Consider the following 15,176-nt stretch of genomic DNA (forward strand, 5'->3'; position numbering starts at 1 on the left):
TCAGTGAGAAGGTGGAAAAACAAAGCGGGCAAAGAACCAAATGTACACACCACTTTTGAGTTTGGCGCATATGATGAAATGTTGGTTGCATTGGATTTGGGCTGAATGCAATTGTTCCGTGCTGACTATCGCGAACCACATGAGCATTGGGCATGTTGCGACCCAAATCTATTTTTGTTTTTTCTGGATTACTGTCTCGCATTGTTGAAACGACAGAAGCCCATTTTCCCCTGTCTGTTTAAGCGATGCGTAAAATAAATCTTTCCACATAAATCCGTGCCACCACATAAAAACAAGGCTGACCCGATGCCCATGGTATCATGTTTATATGAACAAGCTATTGAAGCACTCTCCTCGGAGCGTATCAGTATGTGTATTGTGATTGGATCCAGAAGTTTCCAGTCATGTCTGTTGTATGAACCATCGAGTTTTTTTTGGTTTTTTTTTTTTTTTTTTTACTGAGCGCCCCCGTATTTCATTTTCCGATTACCTTTCGTACCACTTGCTACTTTGGGAGCAGACTTGTACCCATCCAGTTTTTAAAATTCTCAACCCACGATTTCTCTCATCCCCTGTCGTTTGTATCTCTTTCTTCTTCCGTTCGCATCCTCGATATGAAGTTCATCTCTGCTGCTGCTCTTCTCGCCTTTGCCGCCTCCGTCGCCTCTGCTGCCGATGCTGGTATCCTCTTCAACTCTCCTCTCACCGGTGTAAGTGCTTTAAACGGCGTCGTTAGCATACTTGGCTCGCCACCTTAAAACTCACCTTTTTCTCGCTGAATCTCTCTGTTACAGACCGTCTGGACTGCCGGTAGCACTGGTATTCTTACCTGGTAAGTGAACACAATCGAATTCATTTCGTACCCCTTTATGCCAACTATCCTGCACATCATCTAATCAATTCTTTTCTCATTCAGGACTTCCGATGATTCCAGCGTTACCACCATCCCTTCCATTGATCTTAAGCAAGGACCTTCTTCCGCTCTTCAACTTGTTTTGAACATTGGTGAGTCCTGTTTTCTAAGGTTTTCATTGACAGCGTGAGCAAAGGTTTTCGCATAAACTAACTGATTTATGGCTTCGTAGGTGTCAACGTTCCCGTCTCTTCTACTCCATACACCTGGAACATTCCCGCTACTCTTCCTGCAGGAACTGACTGTAAGTCCTTATCTACGACAACGTATACACCTATGAACTCAGTTTGCCGAGGACCCGGTTTGGGAAGCGTGTAAACAGGGTGCTCGGACAATCTCCGGGTTAGGTGAAGCCAAAGTGACGGTCTTTTACTCACCTTTGTACATCGTTTTCAGACGCCATCACTGCTGGTGTCAGCCCTAACATCAGCTACACCGGAACCTTGACCATTCAAGCCGGTTCTGGCGCTGCTTCCAGCGGATCTGCTTCTGCTTCCGGTGCTTCCTCCTCCGCTGCCATGTCCTCTTCACCTGCTACTTCCTCCTCCATGCCCGCCACCACCAGGTTAGACATCCCGTAACAATTCGAGTATTTTATATTTTTGGGTCTTACTAACTTCATTGAATTGAATAGCGCTGCTGCCACTACATCTGCTGCTGCCACTAGCGCCGCTGCCTCCTCTGCCGCTGCCTCCTCCTCTGCTGCCCCAGCCACCACCTCCAAGTCTGGAAGCAACTCTCTCAAGGCTAGCCTTGTTGGCGCTGGTCTCGCTGCCGGTGCTGCTGCTCTTCTCCTTTAAACGTGTGAAGGCGAACCGAACAAATGACGCAAAAATCATCGCAATTTTTAATTACTCACCCATCTTCATATGACCGCGCCAACATTTCTGCCATCCATACCTAGTACGGTAGTTTGACGCCCATTTTGGATCCCCCCCCCTTTTTTTTAAAGCAGTATTCAGTAACGCTTTATTTTCTTCCTGCTCAAAATATAATTTTTACCAGATTCACAGTACGGTGGGCCTATATAAAAAAAACGGCTACAATGGGAATTGCTTGGGTGTGTGTTGTCAGCATTTTTCCTTTGTTTAGAACAATGCATGCCGACGCAGGTTCGGTAATACGTGGATTTCATCGCGCTGTTTGCAGATGGATTATTCTGAGAAGTAATGGTCCATATGTTGGTTGGTGTTAATGGAAGTATTGTCCCATTCGGTTGTTCTTCGTTTTCTATAAACACCTCACAAAACAAACCCCATTTTTATATGCATGGTATTATGCGTTTGCCTCCAATTATATCTCTCCAGACTAATCCATGAATGCTAAGCTGCATTCTTATAATGTGCTTGTGCACTTATATGTGCCGCTCTCAAGAAAAGAATGTTACAGGTTTTCACTGCATATATTGACGAATATGTTAATGACACAAACGCTGCAGTGAAAGGGCCATGTCGAAAATGTTGTCTGTGTTGGAAAAAGTATGCGTATTTTTATTTTATTATTTCGTTCCTCGTCTGTTATGCATTTTCATAGGTGGAAGCGATGAAAGGGACCGTACTCTAATAAAATCAAACAGTCTATCGAACAATGGGAAAAACGGTTGTCGCTCATATAGCGGATAAGGAATTTTTGTTAACAATGGTAAGTAATTTTCATGATAAATACTAAATGAAATTAAAACAAAAAGTTTTGTTATTCTGGAAAGTTTACATTGAACAGGGCATTTTTCAACTTAGCTTAACATATGGCAATGGATAAAATAGTATCACGACTGCAAACAGGTAGCGTGCTCAGAAACTGTGGGGGGGGGAAGACACAAAGATTTGCGACACTGCTTTATTAGCACACGAGTAAAGTCTCTCTATATGGGATGGAGGGGGAATAAGTTTATACAAAGTCTAACAAAAAATTTAAAGCTTGGTATGGTCCTCACGGACAAGAATTCCTGATTCTTTCAAGTGGTTTTTGACGGTTTCAATAGGGACTTCTCGTCGATGGAAGATACCAGCAGCCAAAGCAGATTCAACGTTGGTTTCATTGAACACTTGAGAAAAGTGAGATGGGTTTCCGGCACCACTTGAGGCAACAACTGGAATGGTAACAGCCGACTTGACATCCTTGATAAGTTCAATGTCATATCCAGAATTGGTTCCATCCTTGTCCATACAGTTCAAAAGAATTTCACCGGCTCCAAGGCGTTGACATGCCGTCACCAGTTGTCGCACATCAAGATCACGGCCTTCTCTGCCACCCTTGACAGTACATTGGTACCAGCAGTAAGTCTCGCCGTTGGGACCAGTGTAGGGCGTTTTAATGACATGGTGGTTGGTTTCGGATGGGTCCTTGACGTAGACACGCTTGGGATCAACGGAGATGACAACAGCTTGAGCACCATAAGCCTTTGCAATGGTTTCAATGGCAGTGGTGCCATCCGGTACACCGTCATTAGCATAAAACTGTTCAGCAGCATAGACAGCATCGCTACCAATTGAGACCTTGTCGGCTCCTGAACGGAAATATTCGCCAGCAACATCTAAAGCAGAGTGTACCTTGCCATCAGGATCGGTGACATCGCGGATACCACCACCGATAGTAAGAGGAACGAAGACGGTCTGAGATGCGAGTTTCAAAACCTCCAACATGGGAAGATCAGCCATGGGGCAGTTGCGGAAACTGGTGATATTGAGAAAGGCAATTTCGTCGGCACCTTCATCAAAGTATCGCTTGGCCAATTCAACTGGCTTTCCGAGATTTCGTACGTCGCCACCAGCTTCAGACTTTTCACGAACATCGTATTGATCGCCTTTGGTCACCACAAGATCGCCCTGATCATTGGCGCGAACGTCGAGACAAGCAATGATACGCTTTGTGAACAAATCTCTAGACTTGGGACGTGGGTCGAAAATCTTGACCTTGCTATCATCCACGACGCCTGTGCCTTCCAAAAATGAACGAAGGAGCTTGATACCAGCAAAGCCACTCTTTTCAGGATGGAATTGTGTGCAGCAGACATTGCCCTTTTGAACTGCACTGACGAAAATTTCATCACCGTATTGAGTTGTAGCCAAAGTCCATTCCTTAAGATTGTCTGCGTACGGAACAGCGTAGGAGTGAACAAAATAGTAGACCGAGTCTTGGTCAATACCGTAGTTCACAGCTTGACCACCGACTTCGGTTTGTTCCTTGACGAGTTGAGTTGCGTTCCAGCCCATGTGGGGTACGGCTTTGTCTGCAGTGGAAAAGTGTTTGACGATACCGGGAATGATGCCAAGACCCTTAGTGCGACTCTCTTCCGAGCCTTCGAAAAGTGTTTGCATTCCTACACAGATACCCATGTAAGGCTTTCCGGAAGCGATATATTCCTTGAGGGGCTCGACAAAGCCTTTGGCTTGCAGAGCGTCCATGGCGTGACCAAAAGCACCAACACCTGGGAAGATAAGTTTCTGCAAGGGCATTAGTCTTCGAGGCATTCCATTCACCAACGTGTCTACACACTTACGTCTGCTTTTTTCAAGTCGGCTGGATCCTTGACAAAGGTGATGCTGTAACCGAGTTTCTCTACGGCATTAACCAAACTACGGACGTTTCCGGCGCCATAATCAAGCATATACAATCCAGTCATTTTGGGAGGGAAAATATAAAGTAGCTGGGAGGTTTGTCGGGACTTTGGGGATTTTTATCAAAAAGTGACAGGCTGTCACGGTGATTCACTCTGATTGATCGTGCGTGGCTTATGGCGGCCATCTTGACTTGATTTTCAAAGAGAAAATTCAAACTATCGACATTGTCGGTTTTTGAATCGGCTTTTGTGCGCTTAAAACGGCTCATCCAACTGAGGTTGGAAACGTGTCCTGTACCTGGCAGCTATAATGTCTCTCGCAGATTACTTGGAGTGCAATATTGTAAGTCATGCTTCCGAACGCATTTGCAACGTGAGAACAGGTTGCTGACTTAACGGTTTGGAAAACATAGGACTTTGAAGGACAACGGTTGGCGGAACTGATCTCACAAGTCATCTTGACTATATCGGCGGTAAGACGTCTAATTCTTTCGCATAAAGTGGTAAAGTATACCAGAAGATCACCAAAACTTAACAAAATTCATTTCAAATGGAAACTGTACTGTAGATCGTTGGTTTTCTATATGGATATGTCCAGCAATCATTGGAAGCCACCATCATGATATTTGGTATAGGCTTTGCCATTACCTTGTTGGTGAGTAGACTGGCAAGTGAATGAAACAATGACTAAATAGAGCATACTGATACGTATTATTTAGGTTACGTTACCACCATGGCCATTCTACAACCGCAACCCAGTCAAATGGGCCTCTGTACAGCATGAAAAAGTTGAAGACCGAGCAACATCCGAATAGCGGCAATTGGCATGATCAGCCTTACTCGCGACATACATCCTTTTTTAAGCATTGATTCGGCATATTATACCTACAGATTTGGGTTTTCAATGCGACCTTGTTGTTGAAGCAATAAAGTAAAACGCAGTAAAAAAAAAGAAAGGCATGTCACCAAACAGACATTGTGATTTTTATGTAGAGGCGCTGATCTGAACTAGAGAAAGATGATGTGAAGTCGCTTATGTTCGAGACGTCTACTGCTCATTCAACGTAAGAATTCTAGGTCGCTTGGTTGAGGGTCGGAAGAATGGCTGGAAGGACGAGTGTGTTCACCGTTGGTCAAATCCCGCCATTCGCTGCAGTCGGGTAGAAAGGTTGGAAGAAGAAACCAACAATGTATGGCTGCGTGGGTTTAAACTGTATGATGTCCCCATAACGATTTCAAGATGTATGTAACAAGGACAGCGAATCCACGAATATAACAATAATTAAAACTTCTTTAGCTATACTTATTTCTGTATTCCCAGATGGAGACTGATTAAACACGTAGGCATAAACCATGGGAAGGCATAGGAAACAAAAAACTGACAAGGACACATTGAAAAGATTGAATAAGACCAGAAAATGGCCAAGAACTGGAAAAAAAAATAGCAAATAACAAAGCACATAGGCACGTCATTTCTACTTCTTGGAGGCACGCTTGGTAGAAGGAGCTTTCTTCATGGTGGTAGTCTTCTTTGTTGCAGGGGCGGCTTTGGTGGTTGCAGACTTCTTAGCAGCAGGTTTCTTGGTAGTAGTAGCAGTTGCCTTCTTTGCAGCGGGCTTCTTTGCAGTAGCTTCTCGTTTGATAGCAGTTGCAACCTTCTTCTTTTGAGCAGTGGTTGGTTTAGCCTAGGGGAGAGAGGTGGTGATGAGTGTCTCAAATTATGTGTCACACGATCGAGATCATGCACTTTCTTTCTGTCTCTACCTTGGTAGCCTTGGCAGCCGTTGGTGCTTTCTTTGTAGTGGCAGTCTTTTTGGCGGCAGGAGCTTTCTTGGCAGCAGGAGCCTTCTTCACAGCTGTCTTCTTGGTTGTGGATTTACCTTCAGCTGGCTTTTTAGCTACTGGTTTAGCAAGCTTGACACTACCGCTGATTCCTACGATCATGGGATCAGGTCATATGAGTAAGGTGGTCGATAGCAATACTAGTGTCCAGAAAATGGACTGAAGTGGGGATTTTAGACTTACCTTTGGGAAGATTAAAGACACCCTTCTCTGCACTACGCAAGGAGTTGTTATGAGCATTGATACTAAGAGGGGTGGAGTGCGATCCTAACCATGGACCACCCAATAAATGAAGATAAAAAATAAAACTTACCCTTTCTTGATGGCATTATTAACTTGGGCATCGAAGTGGTTTCCAGGAGTAAGCTTGTAGTTTGCCAATAAGTACTTCTTGATAGCTTGACGACTTGAACCAGTGCGATCTTTGAGAGCAACAATAGCGGCTATGGAACAACAAGACAAGGGATATCATAAGAGCAAAGCGTGAATAACGCGGTAAATAGCGTGCAATTCGGATATGAGATGGTACCTTTGATCATATCCTCATACTATTTCATATCACAAACGGAAAAGCACGTAAAAAATGCCATTTCCCAGTATGTTCAGCGGAGACAAGCGGAGAAAGCACAGGGCAGAAAGAAAAATAAAGTCAGAAGTGATAGAAAGAAAGGAAAGGTAGGTTAGTTAAAGACAACAAGAAAAAAAAGTGGAAGCTGTGGAAGAGTATGTAGATAGTACCTTTGGATGATCAGCCTTGGCTTTGGTTTGAGATTTCGACATTGGGGATGAAAAAGACTGAGATTCAGAATCAGAAGTTGGGAAAAGGAACAGGCCTGGATTTTGAGTCCGATCGTATCCACTTTTATGGGCAAAAAATTAAGCCTTGTTGCCTCTCTTTGATCGGTTTCTCTTGAACATTCTCAACCTCTTTTTCAAACACAATTAAAAAATGAATTCCAGTAAGAAAATCTTCATTTGCATTTGTAGCCCATTGCTATGTTGACGCTCATTGCTCGCTATATTCTTCAGATTTGAGAATCGCCTGCGTCGTAAGTACCGCCATATTTTTGAAACACCCCTACTCTATCCTCAACTCAGTCCAGTTCAACAACGAGACATGCTTGTATATCTGACGCTATATGAAATAGTATCATTGGTCTTCATACAAAATGGCATCGCTTTACTAAATCAAAAACAACCTACATATTTTTCAGACAGTGGGACTACCGGCTCGTGGCAAGACCTACATCGCACAAAAAGGTTGGTGGTATTGACCTGAAAATCCCCTGCGAGGTTGAATGAAACCGCTTGTTAATGTGTTTTGCGTTGATTTCGCAATTTTTTCTTCTTCTAGTCTGGAGATATCTTTCCTGGTAAATATCTTGCCTCCTGCCTTTCCATATTCGACTTATATTGATGGAACATGTGCTGAAATTTGTGGGAAATTTTTCACAGGATTGGCATCCATACAAAAGTGTTCAATGTTGGAGACTACCGCCGTAAGCTTGCGGGAAGTCACGTCCCACACACTTTTTTTGACCCACACAATTCAACTGGTGAGGCGCAACGTCAAGAAGCTGCTGATCAAGCTCTCCAGGACATGATACGATTCTTTGAAAAGGATGGGGGTATTGTGGCCCTTTATGATGCCACCAACAGCACCTTGAAACGGCGCAAGTGGATCCTTGAGACATTGACCAAGCACGATGTCGATGTTCTGTTTATTGAATCCATTTGCCAGGAAGACGAAATCATCATGCGCAATATTCGGGAGGTCAAGTTATTGTCACCCGATTACGTTCACGTTGATCCCGAAGTTGCTGCCGAAGATTTCAAAGCCAGAATTGAGCATTATCGGGAACGCTATGAGCCTATAAGCGAAGAAGAGGAAAAGGATATATCCTACATAAAGCTCATCAATGTTGGTCACCAATTTATTATCAATATGATACGAGGATATCTGGAGTCCAAGGTGATTCAGTTCTTGATGAACCTGCACATTGTTCCACGCAAGATTTATTTAAGTAGGGTCAGTATTGAGAGCGTATGATGATGGGGAGGGGCTCCTGGATATGGCAATACTTTTGACTCACACGAGCATCCGAACCATCACGGATAATTGAAAAATTTCTTATTTCCAATGCTAGCATGGTGAATCAATGTACAATGTGGATGGAAAGCTTGGCGGTGACTCGGAATTATCTCCTCGCGGCCAAATGTACGCACAGCAACTACCGGAGCTGGTGCGAAAGCATTTGGGCAACCAGAATTTAACCGTTTGGACTTCGACCATGAAGCGCACTATTGCAACAGCCAAGAATCTGAGATACCCCAAAAAAACCTGGAAGGCATTGGATGAATTGGATGCAGGTGTATGTGACGGAATGACCTATGAGGAAATCCAGGTACGTTGAAATGAAGCTTATGGCTACAGTAATGTAAGAGCTCCTTTACTAAAAAAGTATATTGCAGGAAAAATATCCTGAAGACTTTGCAAATCGTGATGAAGACAAATTCAACTATAGGTAATAATTGCGTTGTACTCTACGTAGTCTGATATACGTCCCTCAATTATCATTTATCATGTAGATATCGAGGTGGAGAGTCATATCGGGACGTAGTATTGCGACTGGAACCTGTTGTCATGGAACTCGAGCGTCAAGAGAATATTCTCATTGTTGGGCATCAAGCCATTCTTCGTTGCTTACATGCGTATTTCTTCCACGATAAACATGAAGAGCTGCCGTATATCAAAATTCCATTGCATACTCTGATCGAATTAACTCCCCGAGCATACGCTTGTGAAGAGAAACGATACCCATGTGAGTAACCTCATTGCAAATAGTGACATCAGACGATAGAAGGGAAAATGAATTAACAGCTATATTCTAGTGAACATTGCTGCAGTAGATACGCATCGACCGAAGCCAAAATCTAGCAGCAGTAGCTCAAGCCATCTAACACCCACGAGTATCGGTATAAATTCTCGCAGTACCAATGCTGGTGCTAGCGGTGAGATTGTTACTGTAGGTTCACTTTGCGATATGACTTGAGATATATTATTTGCCCACCTCTCACTAATCTTTGCAACCCAGGCCCCCATGAGTCCTATATTACCTATCAGCCCACAGTTGTTCCCCAATATTCATACGGCTACAGCAGGAGTCAATGGCGGTAGGGACTCGAGGTCAATGTCAAGTGGATCATCTGGAAACAATCAAAACGATGATCAATCTGTACCCGGCGATATGGCTTCACTGGATCTCGGAGCAGCAGTCGTCGGCATGCAATGACCGTACCTTTAGCAAGCAGAAAGCATAGTACCCAACCATCTTTAAAGCATTTAACACTACTCCCACTTTCAAGCAACACCATTATTACGCCTCAATACATGCTCAATCGTTTATAAAAATGTGTGTTTATGTATTCTGAACTTTACACAACTGACTATTGCTGCTTGACAAATGTACATTTTACCGTTTGGTCCCTAAGCAAATCTTACTGGAGTCACAGGTAATGCAGCCAGTAGGAGTACGACAATTTAGTTGTTGCTCATAACCCAGTTCCAGATAGCAGGAGTCCATGAGATGAGTTCACCAGCTTGAGGGAACCACATTCCGATTTCCTTTTCGGCAGATTCGAAGCTGTCGGAACCGTGGATGGCATTACGACCGATGGAGACACAGTATTGACCACGGAGGGTTCCACTGGCAGCATCAAGAGGAGAAGTGGCACCGAGCATAGCACGTCCTTGACGGATGACATCAGAACCTTCCCAGACCTAAAACAAAAAGTAAGGTTAGAAAATCTCCATATCTCATAACCAAGCGCAGGGGGCATATTGTACACACCATAGCTAAGGGAAAAGATGTTAAAAATCGCTTCCATTATAAAGCATTCACAGGCAATAATCACTTACCAACAACAGGGGCAGCGCCATTGCTCATGTATTCGACCAAAGAGGGGAAGAAGGGCTTGTTCTTGAGATCGGCATAATGTCTCTCAGCCATCTCCTTGGATGGAGCAACGGTCTTCAAGGCAACAAGCTTATAGCCACGTTCCTCAAATCGGTTGATGATCTTACCAATCAAACCACGCTGAACACCTGCATGTCATCACATTAATGTCAAGTTAACTGAAAAGTTGAGGTGGCATAAGGACATACCATCGGGCTTGATCATGATGAAAGTACGCTCGGAGTCAGTACCCTTGACACCGGCAACGCCCTTGGAGTCAGCAAGGATAGGGCTCTGGGTGGCTAAATGCGAGTGAAGTCGTCAGCAATTTAACCGCGGAAATTTCATGCTGATCAATATACTGTACTTTGGTAGTAAGCAACACCAGCAGTGGCAGCAACAGCAGCACCAGCAAAGAGAGACTTGCGAGCACCAGCAGCAGGAGCACCAGCGCCAGTGGAGAAGGCGCGAGCTAAGAAAAGTGGCAAGATACAGGTGGTCCCTTGTCAATGTACAGGTACTATCGATTGTATTTTTGTTGCAACGTCACGTTCCCACTTACCCTTCAAGGCGCTAGAAGCGGTGCGAGCAGCTATGCATCAATATGTTAGTAACATTTTCTCCAATGGTGACGACTTGACCATTTCCTTACCAAGGCGAGTAGTCAAACGAGCAGAGAACATGGTTAGTTGTAAGAAAGTAAAGAAACGAACCCGAACAAAAATGCAAGGGTGTCAAAAAAACTGAATGGGCTGGAGCGTTACTAACACAGTCACTTTTTAATCTCCGGCTAGGCTCATTTCGAGGTGCCTGTGTTCCCTCGGCGAACGAGACTGTCCTGTTTGCTGGTGCATCTTCTAAAGAGTTTCCTCATCTATGACTGACGGTTTATCTCGAGATGAACTTTTGAACGCTGGAAGACAAAAGGTTGGTCACTTTGGTTCAGTGAAAGTTTATTTCTGAGCATCCTAATGCTTATTTTATTTTTTTGAATGTCCTTTGCAGCTCAGGAATTTCCAACGGAGACAAAGTCTGAAACAGCAACGGCGATATTCTGTAGATCAGGGCATCGGTCATGGTGCCCCACAGCCTACCGAGAGTACATCTCTCAAGTTATCTGATTCCCAAGGCAGACACTCTCTGCCTTCTCGCATAGTTATAGCTCGTCGGAGCAACAGTCTAAAACACAGTCGATCCAGCTCCTATGGCGCGTCGTCGTTATTATCGCCTACCTTGACTGTATCAAGTGTTGGGAGTATCCATCTCACCACTGTACAAGAAGACAAGTGGGTATTGTATTTTCATTGGTGGTTTTTGATATGATCATGAGACTAATGAATATACAGCCTTACGTCTTCTTTTGGAGACATGAGTTTACCCTCTCCCCCGGCTGATCCACGACCGCAGGTATAAAATTATTTTTTAACTTGTGTAGTAGAATGGGGGTAAGTTTATCTGATACTAACCATCTATCTACAGGGAACTTCTTACCTTCAAAATGACCAAGAATCATCCAGCATACATACTGAAGAGGACATACCGATGCCTTCTCACCGGAATGGCACAGACGCCTTACCTGAAAGTCTTGCTTCCCAATTTCCAGCAACTGTGGCAAACTCACATGAAGAAGACGAGAGACCAAACAAGTTTACTGGCCATCTCGAAGAATCTTTAATATGGATACGCCAAAATGCTAGATTGTCCGATGAGCGGCAACAAATTTTAAAGCAGCTGGAAAAAGAAAAGGCTGAAAATGAGAAAATCCAGAATGAACTAGATGAATTAAAAAACGTTCACCAGGCAACGCAACGGTCCTGGTCTCGCATCAACGAAGATCTTCATGCGCAGCTACGGCTGGTGACCAAACAGAAGCAGTCATTAGTAGCGGATAAAGGCGTCATGAATGCGACTAAATTGATGTTGAATGAAATGGATCAACTACGACACGACTTGGATCAACGAGACGATTTGATAGCACAGCTGTTCGGACGTCATGTGGGTCAAATTGACAGTGAAACTAGCACTCAAGATAGCTATGATGCTTCGCAGGAGCCTCTTTTTATACCACCCTCCGATGATGCCAAGCGACAAATACGACGTTTACGAGAAGAAAGAGATGCTTGGAAACAGGTAGCGCGAAATTTGGAGATGCGAGTTGTTGAGCTTTCTGGTCGTTCTGGTAACGGCTTGTAGCTTACGGTTCATAGCGTAGCATATACCTCTGGTCAAGAAAGATCATATTGTAACATACCCAAATCAAACTTGCATTCAGAAAAACTTTCCATCGAATCACTCCTACACTATTATTATTTTTTGTTCGATTCGCAATCGCTCTACGGTTTCATTTTATTGTGGATGAAAGAATTATACAGAAAAATGGCCAGACTGTTTTTTTAGGGGTGTGTGATACGGGAAAAGAGACACGCTCATGAAAAGTGTAGTTCATACTCCCGTGTGAATTTAACGGCGGGAGCTGTAGACGTGGGCGAAACCGCGGGTAGCAGCACGCTTGAGCTTCTGGTGAGCAGCCTTGAGGTCATCAACGTTAGCCTCATCAGCGTTCAAGTCCATAAGCTCCATAGCCTCTTGAAGAGCGGTCTCAATGGTCTCGCGGTCACCACGACGGATCTTGAGAGAAATGTTGGGGTCGGTGATGTTGTTCTCGACCTGGTAGACATAGCTCTCGAGATCTTGCTTGGCAGAGATAACAGCCTCACGTTCCTTATCGCTCTCAGCGTTCTTGGCAGCATCGTTGACCATACGGTCGATGTCAGCAGCGGAGAGACGGGTAGAGTTGGAGATGGTGACGTTAGCCTTGCGGCCAGTAGCCTTGTCTTGAGCGGAAACCTTCAAGATACCGTTGGCATCAATGTCGAAGGTACACAAAAGCTCAGGAACACCACGGGGAGCGGGGATAAGGCCAGAGAGTTCGAACTCACCGAGAAGGTTGTTCTCCTTGGTCATGAGACGCTCACCTTCGTAGACGGGGAATGTAACTTGGGTCTGGTTATCAGCAGCGGTGGTGAAGACCTTGGACTTTTGGGTAGGGATGGGGGTGTTACGGGGAACAACAGTGGCCATGATACCACCTTGCATCTCAATACCGAGAGAAAGGGGAACAACATCCAAAAGAAGAAGATCTTGGGTCTTCTGGTTACCGGCTTGGTTGGTCAAGACAGCAGCTTGAACGGCAGCACCGTAAGCAACAGCTTCATCAGGGTTGATGCTCTTGTTAAGCTCCTTTCCGTCGAAGAAATCTTGGAGAAGAGATTGAATCTTGGGGATACGGGTGGAACCACCAACAAGAACAACTTCGTGGACATCCTTCTTGTCGATCTTGGAGTCCTTGAGGACACGGGCAACAGGGTCAATGGTACCGTTGAAGTGAGCGGAGTTGATCTCCTCGAACTTGGCACGGGTGATGTTGGCCTGGAAATCGACACCATCGAAAAGAGAGTCGACCTCAACAGTGGTCTGGGTGAGGGAAGACAAGGTACGCTTAGCACGCTCGGAAGCGGTGCGGAGACGACGGAGAGCACGAGCATCACCAGAGATGTCCTTCTTCTGCTTACGCTTGAATTCTTGGACAAAGTGGTTGACGAGGGTGTTATCGAAATCTTCACCACCAAGATGGGTGTCACCAGCGGTGGCCTTAACGGCGAAAACACCACCGGAGATGGTCAAGAGGGAGACATCGAAAGTACCACCACCCAAATCGAAGATGAGAACGTTCTTCTCCTTCTTGTCGCTAGCATCAAGACCGTAGGCAATGGCAGCAGCAGTAGGCTCGTTAATGATACGGAGAACTTCCATACCAGAAATGGTACCGGCATCCTTGGTAGCCTGACGTTGAGAGTCGTTGAAGTAGGCAGGGACAGTAATGACAGCCTTGGCAACCTTCTTGCCGAGCTTGGCCTCAGCGATTTCCTTCATCTTGATCAAGACCATGGAGGAGATCTCTATTGTATGAGTCGGAGCATGGAGTTAGTGACCAAGCCACCAAATTATGTCAAAGTAGTCCCAACTAAAAAAAAATAACAAATTTTTTTACCTTGAGGAGAGTAGGTCTTGGTTTCACCTTCGAATTCGACTTGAATGAAAGGGTTGGTCTCCTTCTCAACAACGGTGAAGGGCCAGTTCTTCATATCGGCCTTGACTTCTTGGTCATCGAAACGACGACCGATAAGACGCTTGGCATCGAAGACGGTGTTCTTGGGGTTCATAGCAGCCTGGTTCTTGGCAGCATCACCGACCAAGCGCTCGTTGTCAGAGAAGGCAACATACGAAGGGGTGGTGCGGTTACCTTGCTCGTTGGCAATGATTTCAACACGTTCGGATTCCCAAACACCGACGCAGGAGTAAGTAGTACCCAAATCTTGTAGGTAATGAAAGCAAGTTAGATTGATTGCAGTGATCTTGGTAAGACTACTAGTTACTGCTGTACATACCAATACCAATGGCGCCCTCGTAAGTGTTTTCGGCAGACATGTTTGTCGAGCTAATGTTAGGGAGAGGAAAAGAGAAGGAACTAATTTTTCATCACAAAAAAAATTCTTTGTAGCGGACAATTAGTGGAATTTGATTGGTTAATCTGCAAAGCAGACAAACACCTAAAAAAAAAAAAAAAGAAAAGAGCGGAGAGTGAAGGCTGGCGGATAGGTGAACCGCAGCCTCAAAGCAAAAGAGGAGAGCACGAATCCAAAGCCTTGAAAAAAAAGCGACCAAATCCACGTCAATAAAGAAGACACTGGCATAATAGAATAGATAATAAAGAAGTATGTAAAAAAATGACAGTCCTTCATCAATAAAGGCGGTTCCAAGCCATCGTCTCGACCCACATGTAACCCTAACCCAACAAACGCAGCAGCCACACACACCCACACCCAGCAGCACTCTTCGGTCAACC

At 44.7% G+C, this 15,176-nt stretch overlaps 10 protein-coding genes across 10 annotated transcripts; 5 read left to right on the plus strand and 5 right to left on the minus strand.

Moving 5' to 3' along the window:
• The first annotated feature begins 379 nt into the window (after nucleotides 1-379).
• K450DRAFT_237884 (uncharacterized protein) lies at nucleotides 380-1,157 on the plus strand. Its single transcript, XM_051588499.1, has 4 exons — nucleotides 380-413; nucleotides 521-710; nucleotides 795-832; nucleotides 917-1,157. The coding sequence occupies exons 2-4, from the start codon at nucleotides 615-617 to the stop codon at nucleotides 1,041-1,043; spliced, it is 261 nt and encodes an 86-aa protein (XP_051445315.1). The 5' UTR covers nucleotides 380-413; nucleotides 521-614; the 3' UTR covers nucleotides 1,044-1,157.
• A 24-nt stretch (nucleotides 1,158-1,181) lies between these two features.
• K450DRAFT_237889 (uncharacterized protein) lies at nucleotides 1,182-1,722 on the minus strand. The gene is made up of 2 exons (XM_051588500.1): nucleotides 1,651-1,722; nucleotides 1,182-1,612 (listed from the first exon to the last, which is right to left on the minus strand). The coding sequence occupies exon 2, from the start codon at nucleotides 1,533-1,535 to the stop codon at nucleotides 1,365-1,367; it is 171 nt and encodes a 56-aa protein (XP_051445316.1). The 5' UTR covers nucleotides 1,536-1,612; nucleotides 1,651-1,722; the 3' UTR covers nucleotides 1,182-1,364.
• Nucleotides 1,723-2,679: 957 nt separating this feature from the next.
• K450DRAFT_237894 (uncharacterized protein) lies at nucleotides 2,680-4,655 on the minus strand. The gene has a single exon (XM_051588501.1). The coding sequence runs from the start codon at nucleotides 4,381-4,383 to the stop codon at nucleotides 2,824-2,826; it is 1,560 nt and encodes a 519-aa protein (XP_051445317.1). The 5' UTR covers nucleotides 4,384-4,655; the 3' UTR covers nucleotides 2,680-2,823.
• Nucleotides 4,656-4,700: 45 nt separating this feature from the next.
• Nucleotides 4,701-5,450, plus strand: K450DRAFT_237895 (uncharacterized protein). The gene is made up of 4 exons (XM_051588502.1): nucleotides 4,701-4,815; nucleotides 4,886-4,945; nucleotides 5,041-5,127; nucleotides 5,192-5,450. Exons 1-4 carry the CDS (start codon nucleotides 4,783-4,785, stop codon nucleotides 5,285-5,287), a joined length of 276 nt encoding a protein of 91 aa, XP_051445318.1. The 5' UTR covers nucleotides 4,701-4,782; the 3' UTR covers nucleotides 5,288-5,450.
• A 662-nt stretch (nucleotides 5,451-6,112) lies between these two features.
• Nucleotides 6,113-7,417, minus strand: K450DRAFT_237906 (uncharacterized protein). The gene is made up of 6 exons (XM_051588503.1): nucleotides 7,053-7,417; nucleotides 6,844-6,862; nucleotides 6,628-6,757; nucleotides 6,498-6,529; nucleotides 6,237-6,399; nucleotides 6,113-6,157 (listed from the first exon to the last, which is right to left on the minus strand). Exons 1-5 carry the CDS (start codon nucleotides 7,092-7,094, stop codon nucleotides 6,371-6,373), a joined length of 252 nt encoding a protein of 83 aa, XP_051445319.1. The 5' UTR covers nucleotides 7,095-7,417; the 3' UTR covers nucleotides 6,113-6,157; nucleotides 6,237-6,370.
• Nucleotides 7,053-9,737, plus strand: K450DRAFT_237916 (uncharacterized protein). The gene is made up of 10 exons (XM_051588504.1): nucleotides 7,053-7,273; nucleotides 7,344-7,363; nucleotides 7,529-7,574; nucleotides 7,669-7,687; nucleotides 7,770-8,343; nucleotides 8,462-8,719; nucleotides 8,787-8,839; nucleotides 8,904-9,136; nucleotides 9,207-9,340; nucleotides 9,410-9,737. Exons 1-10 carry the CDS (start codon nucleotides 7,264-7,266, stop codon nucleotides 9,605-9,607), a joined length of 1,545 nt encoding a protein of 514 aa, XP_051445320.1. The 5' UTR covers nucleotides 7,053-7,263; the 3' UTR covers nucleotides 9,608-9,737.
• Nucleotides 9,738-9,772: 35 nt separating this feature from the next.
• On the minus strand, nucleotides 9,773-10,660 carry K450DRAFT_237939 (uncharacterized protein). Its single transcript, XM_051588505.1, has 5 exons — nucleotides 10,638-10,660; nucleotides 10,480-10,564; nucleotides 10,234-10,419; nucleotides 10,166-10,170; nucleotides 9,773-10,095 (listed from the first exon to the last, which is right to left on the minus strand). Exons 2-5 carry the CDS (start codon nucleotides 10,493-10,495, stop codon nucleotides 9,856-9,858), a joined length of 447 nt encoding a protein of 148 aa, XP_051445321.1. The 5' UTR covers nucleotides 10,496-10,564; nucleotides 10,638-10,660; the 3' UTR covers nucleotides 9,773-9,855.
• Nucleotides 10,360-11,387, plus strand: K450DRAFT_237945 (uncharacterized protein). The gene is made up of 4 exons (XM_051588506.1): nucleotides 10,360-10,787; nucleotides 10,848-10,954; nucleotides 11,065-11,197; nucleotides 11,276-11,387. Exons 1-2 carry the CDS (start codon nucleotides 10,617-10,619, stop codon nucleotides 10,908-10,910), a joined length of 234 nt encoding a protein of 77 aa, XP_051445322.1. The 5' UTR covers nucleotides 10,360-10,616; the 3' UTR covers nucleotides 10,911-10,954; nucleotides 11,065-11,197; nucleotides 11,276-11,387.
• Nucleotides 11,388-12,597, plus strand: K450DRAFT_237950 (uncharacterized protein). The gene is made up of 3 exons (XM_051588507.1): nucleotides 11,388-11,556; nucleotides 11,617-11,673; nucleotides 11,750-12,597. The coding sequence occupies exon 3, from the start codon at nucleotides 11,813-11,815 to the stop codon at nucleotides 12,461-12,463; it is 651 nt and encodes a 216-aa protein (XP_051445323.1). The 5' UTR covers nucleotides 11,388-11,556; nucleotides 11,617-11,673; nucleotides 11,750-11,812; the 3' UTR covers nucleotides 12,464-12,597.
• On the minus strand, nucleotides 12,597-15,097 carry K450DRAFT_237961 (uncharacterized protein). The gene is made up of 4 exons (XM_051588508.1): nucleotides 14,719-15,097; nucleotides 14,322-14,645; nucleotides 12,854-14,229; nucleotides 12,597-12,820 (listed from the first exon to the last, which is right to left on the minus strand). The coding sequence occupies exons 1-4, from the start codon at nucleotides 14,756-14,758 to the stop codon at nucleotides 12,731-12,733; spliced, it is 1,830 nt and encodes a 609-aa protein (XP_051445324.1). The 5' UTR covers nucleotides 14,759-15,097; the 3' UTR covers nucleotides 12,597-12,730.
• Nucleotides 15,098-15,176: the final 79 nt, after the last annotated feature.

Source organism: Umbelopsis ramanniana, assembly GCF_025399195.1.
Source record: "Umbelopsis ramanniana AG unplaced genomic scaffold K450scaffold_22, whole genome shotgun sequence".
Lineage (NCBI taxonomy): Eukaryota > Fungi > Mucoromycota > Umbelopsidomycetes > Umbelopsidales > Umbelopsidaceae > Umbelopsis > Umbelopsis ramanniana.

Bases quoted from the DNA above. Each gene is read 5' to 3' on its own strand.
- K450DRAFT_237894 (XM_051588501.1), bottom strand. From the start codon at position 4,383: ATGCCTCGAAGACTAATGCCCTTGCAGAAACTTATCTTCCCAGGTGTT.
- K450DRAFT_237889 (XM_051588500.1), bottom strand. From the start codon at position 1,535: ATGAAGTTAGTAAGACCCAAAAATATAAAATACTCGAATTGTTACGGG.
- K450DRAFT_237916 (XM_051588504.1), top strand. The intron at 8,344-8,461 runs GTCAGTATTGAG...TTCCAATGCTAG, and splicing joins GCAAGATTTATTTAAGTAGG to CATGGTGAATCAATGTACAA. The intron at 8,720-8,786 runs GTACGTTGAAAT...AGTATATTGCAG, and splicing joins TGACCTATGAGGAAATCCAG to GAAAAATATCCTGAAGACTT.
- K450DRAFT_237884 (XM_051588499.1), top strand. From the start codon at position 615: ATGAAGTTCATCTCTGCTGCTGCTCTTCTCGCCTTTGCCGCCTCCGTC. The intron at 711-794 runs GTAAGTGCTTTA...TCTCTGTTACAG, and splicing joins TCAACTCTCCTCTCACCGGT to ACCGTCTGGACTGCCGGTAG. The intron at 833-916 runs GTAAGTGAACAC...TTTCTCATTCAG, and splicing joins AGCACTGGTATTCTTACCTG to GACTTCCGATGATTCCAGCG.
- K450DRAFT_237950 (XM_051588507.1), top strand. From the start codon at position 11,813: ATGCCTTCTCACCGGAATGGCACAGACGCCTTACCTGAAAGTCTTGCT.
- K450DRAFT_237906 (XM_051588503.1), bottom strand. From the start codon at position 7,094: ATGTCGAAATCTCAAACCAAAGCCAAGGCTGATCATCCAAAG. The intron at 6,530-6,627 runs GTAAGTTTTATT...CTCCTTGCGTAG, and splicing joins AATAATGCCATCAAGAAAGG to TGCAGAGAAGGGTGTCTTTA. The intron at 6,400-6,497 runs GTAAGTCTAAAA...CGTAGGAATCAG, and splicing joins TGTCTTTAATCTTCCCAAAG to CGGTAGTGTCAAGCTTGCTA.
- K450DRAFT_237895 (XM_051588502.1), top strand. From the start codon at position 4,783: ATGTCTCTCGCAGATTACTTGGAGTGCAATATT. The intron at 4,816-4,885 runs GTAAGTCATGCT...TGGAAAACATAG, and splicing joins ATTACTTGGAGTGCAATATT to GACTTTGAAGGACAACGGTT. The intron at 4,946-5,040 runs GTAAGACGTCTA...ACTGTACTGTAG, and splicing joins TCATCTTGACTATATCGGCG to ATCGTTGGTTTTCTATATGG.
- K450DRAFT_237961 (XM_051588508.1), bottom strand. From the start codon at position 14,758: ATGTCTGCCGAAAACACTTACGAGGGCGCCATTGGTATTG. The intron at 14,230-14,321 runs GTAAAAAAATTT...CTCATACAATAG, and splicing joins CAAGACCTACTCTCCTCAAG to AGATCTCCTCCATGGTCTTG. The intron at 12,821-12,853 runs GCTATGGAGCTT...AACGCTGATGAG, and splicing joins TTGAGACCGCTCTTCAAGAG to GCTAACGTTGATGACCTCAA.
- K450DRAFT_237945 (XM_051588506.1), top strand. From the start codon at position 10,617: ATGCTGATCAATATACTGTACTTTGGTAGTAAGCAACACCAGCAGTGG. The intron at 10,788-10,847 runs GTACTATCGATT...TCAAGGCGCTAG, and splicing joins GGTCCCTTGTCAATGTACAG to AAGCGGTGCGAGCAGCTATG.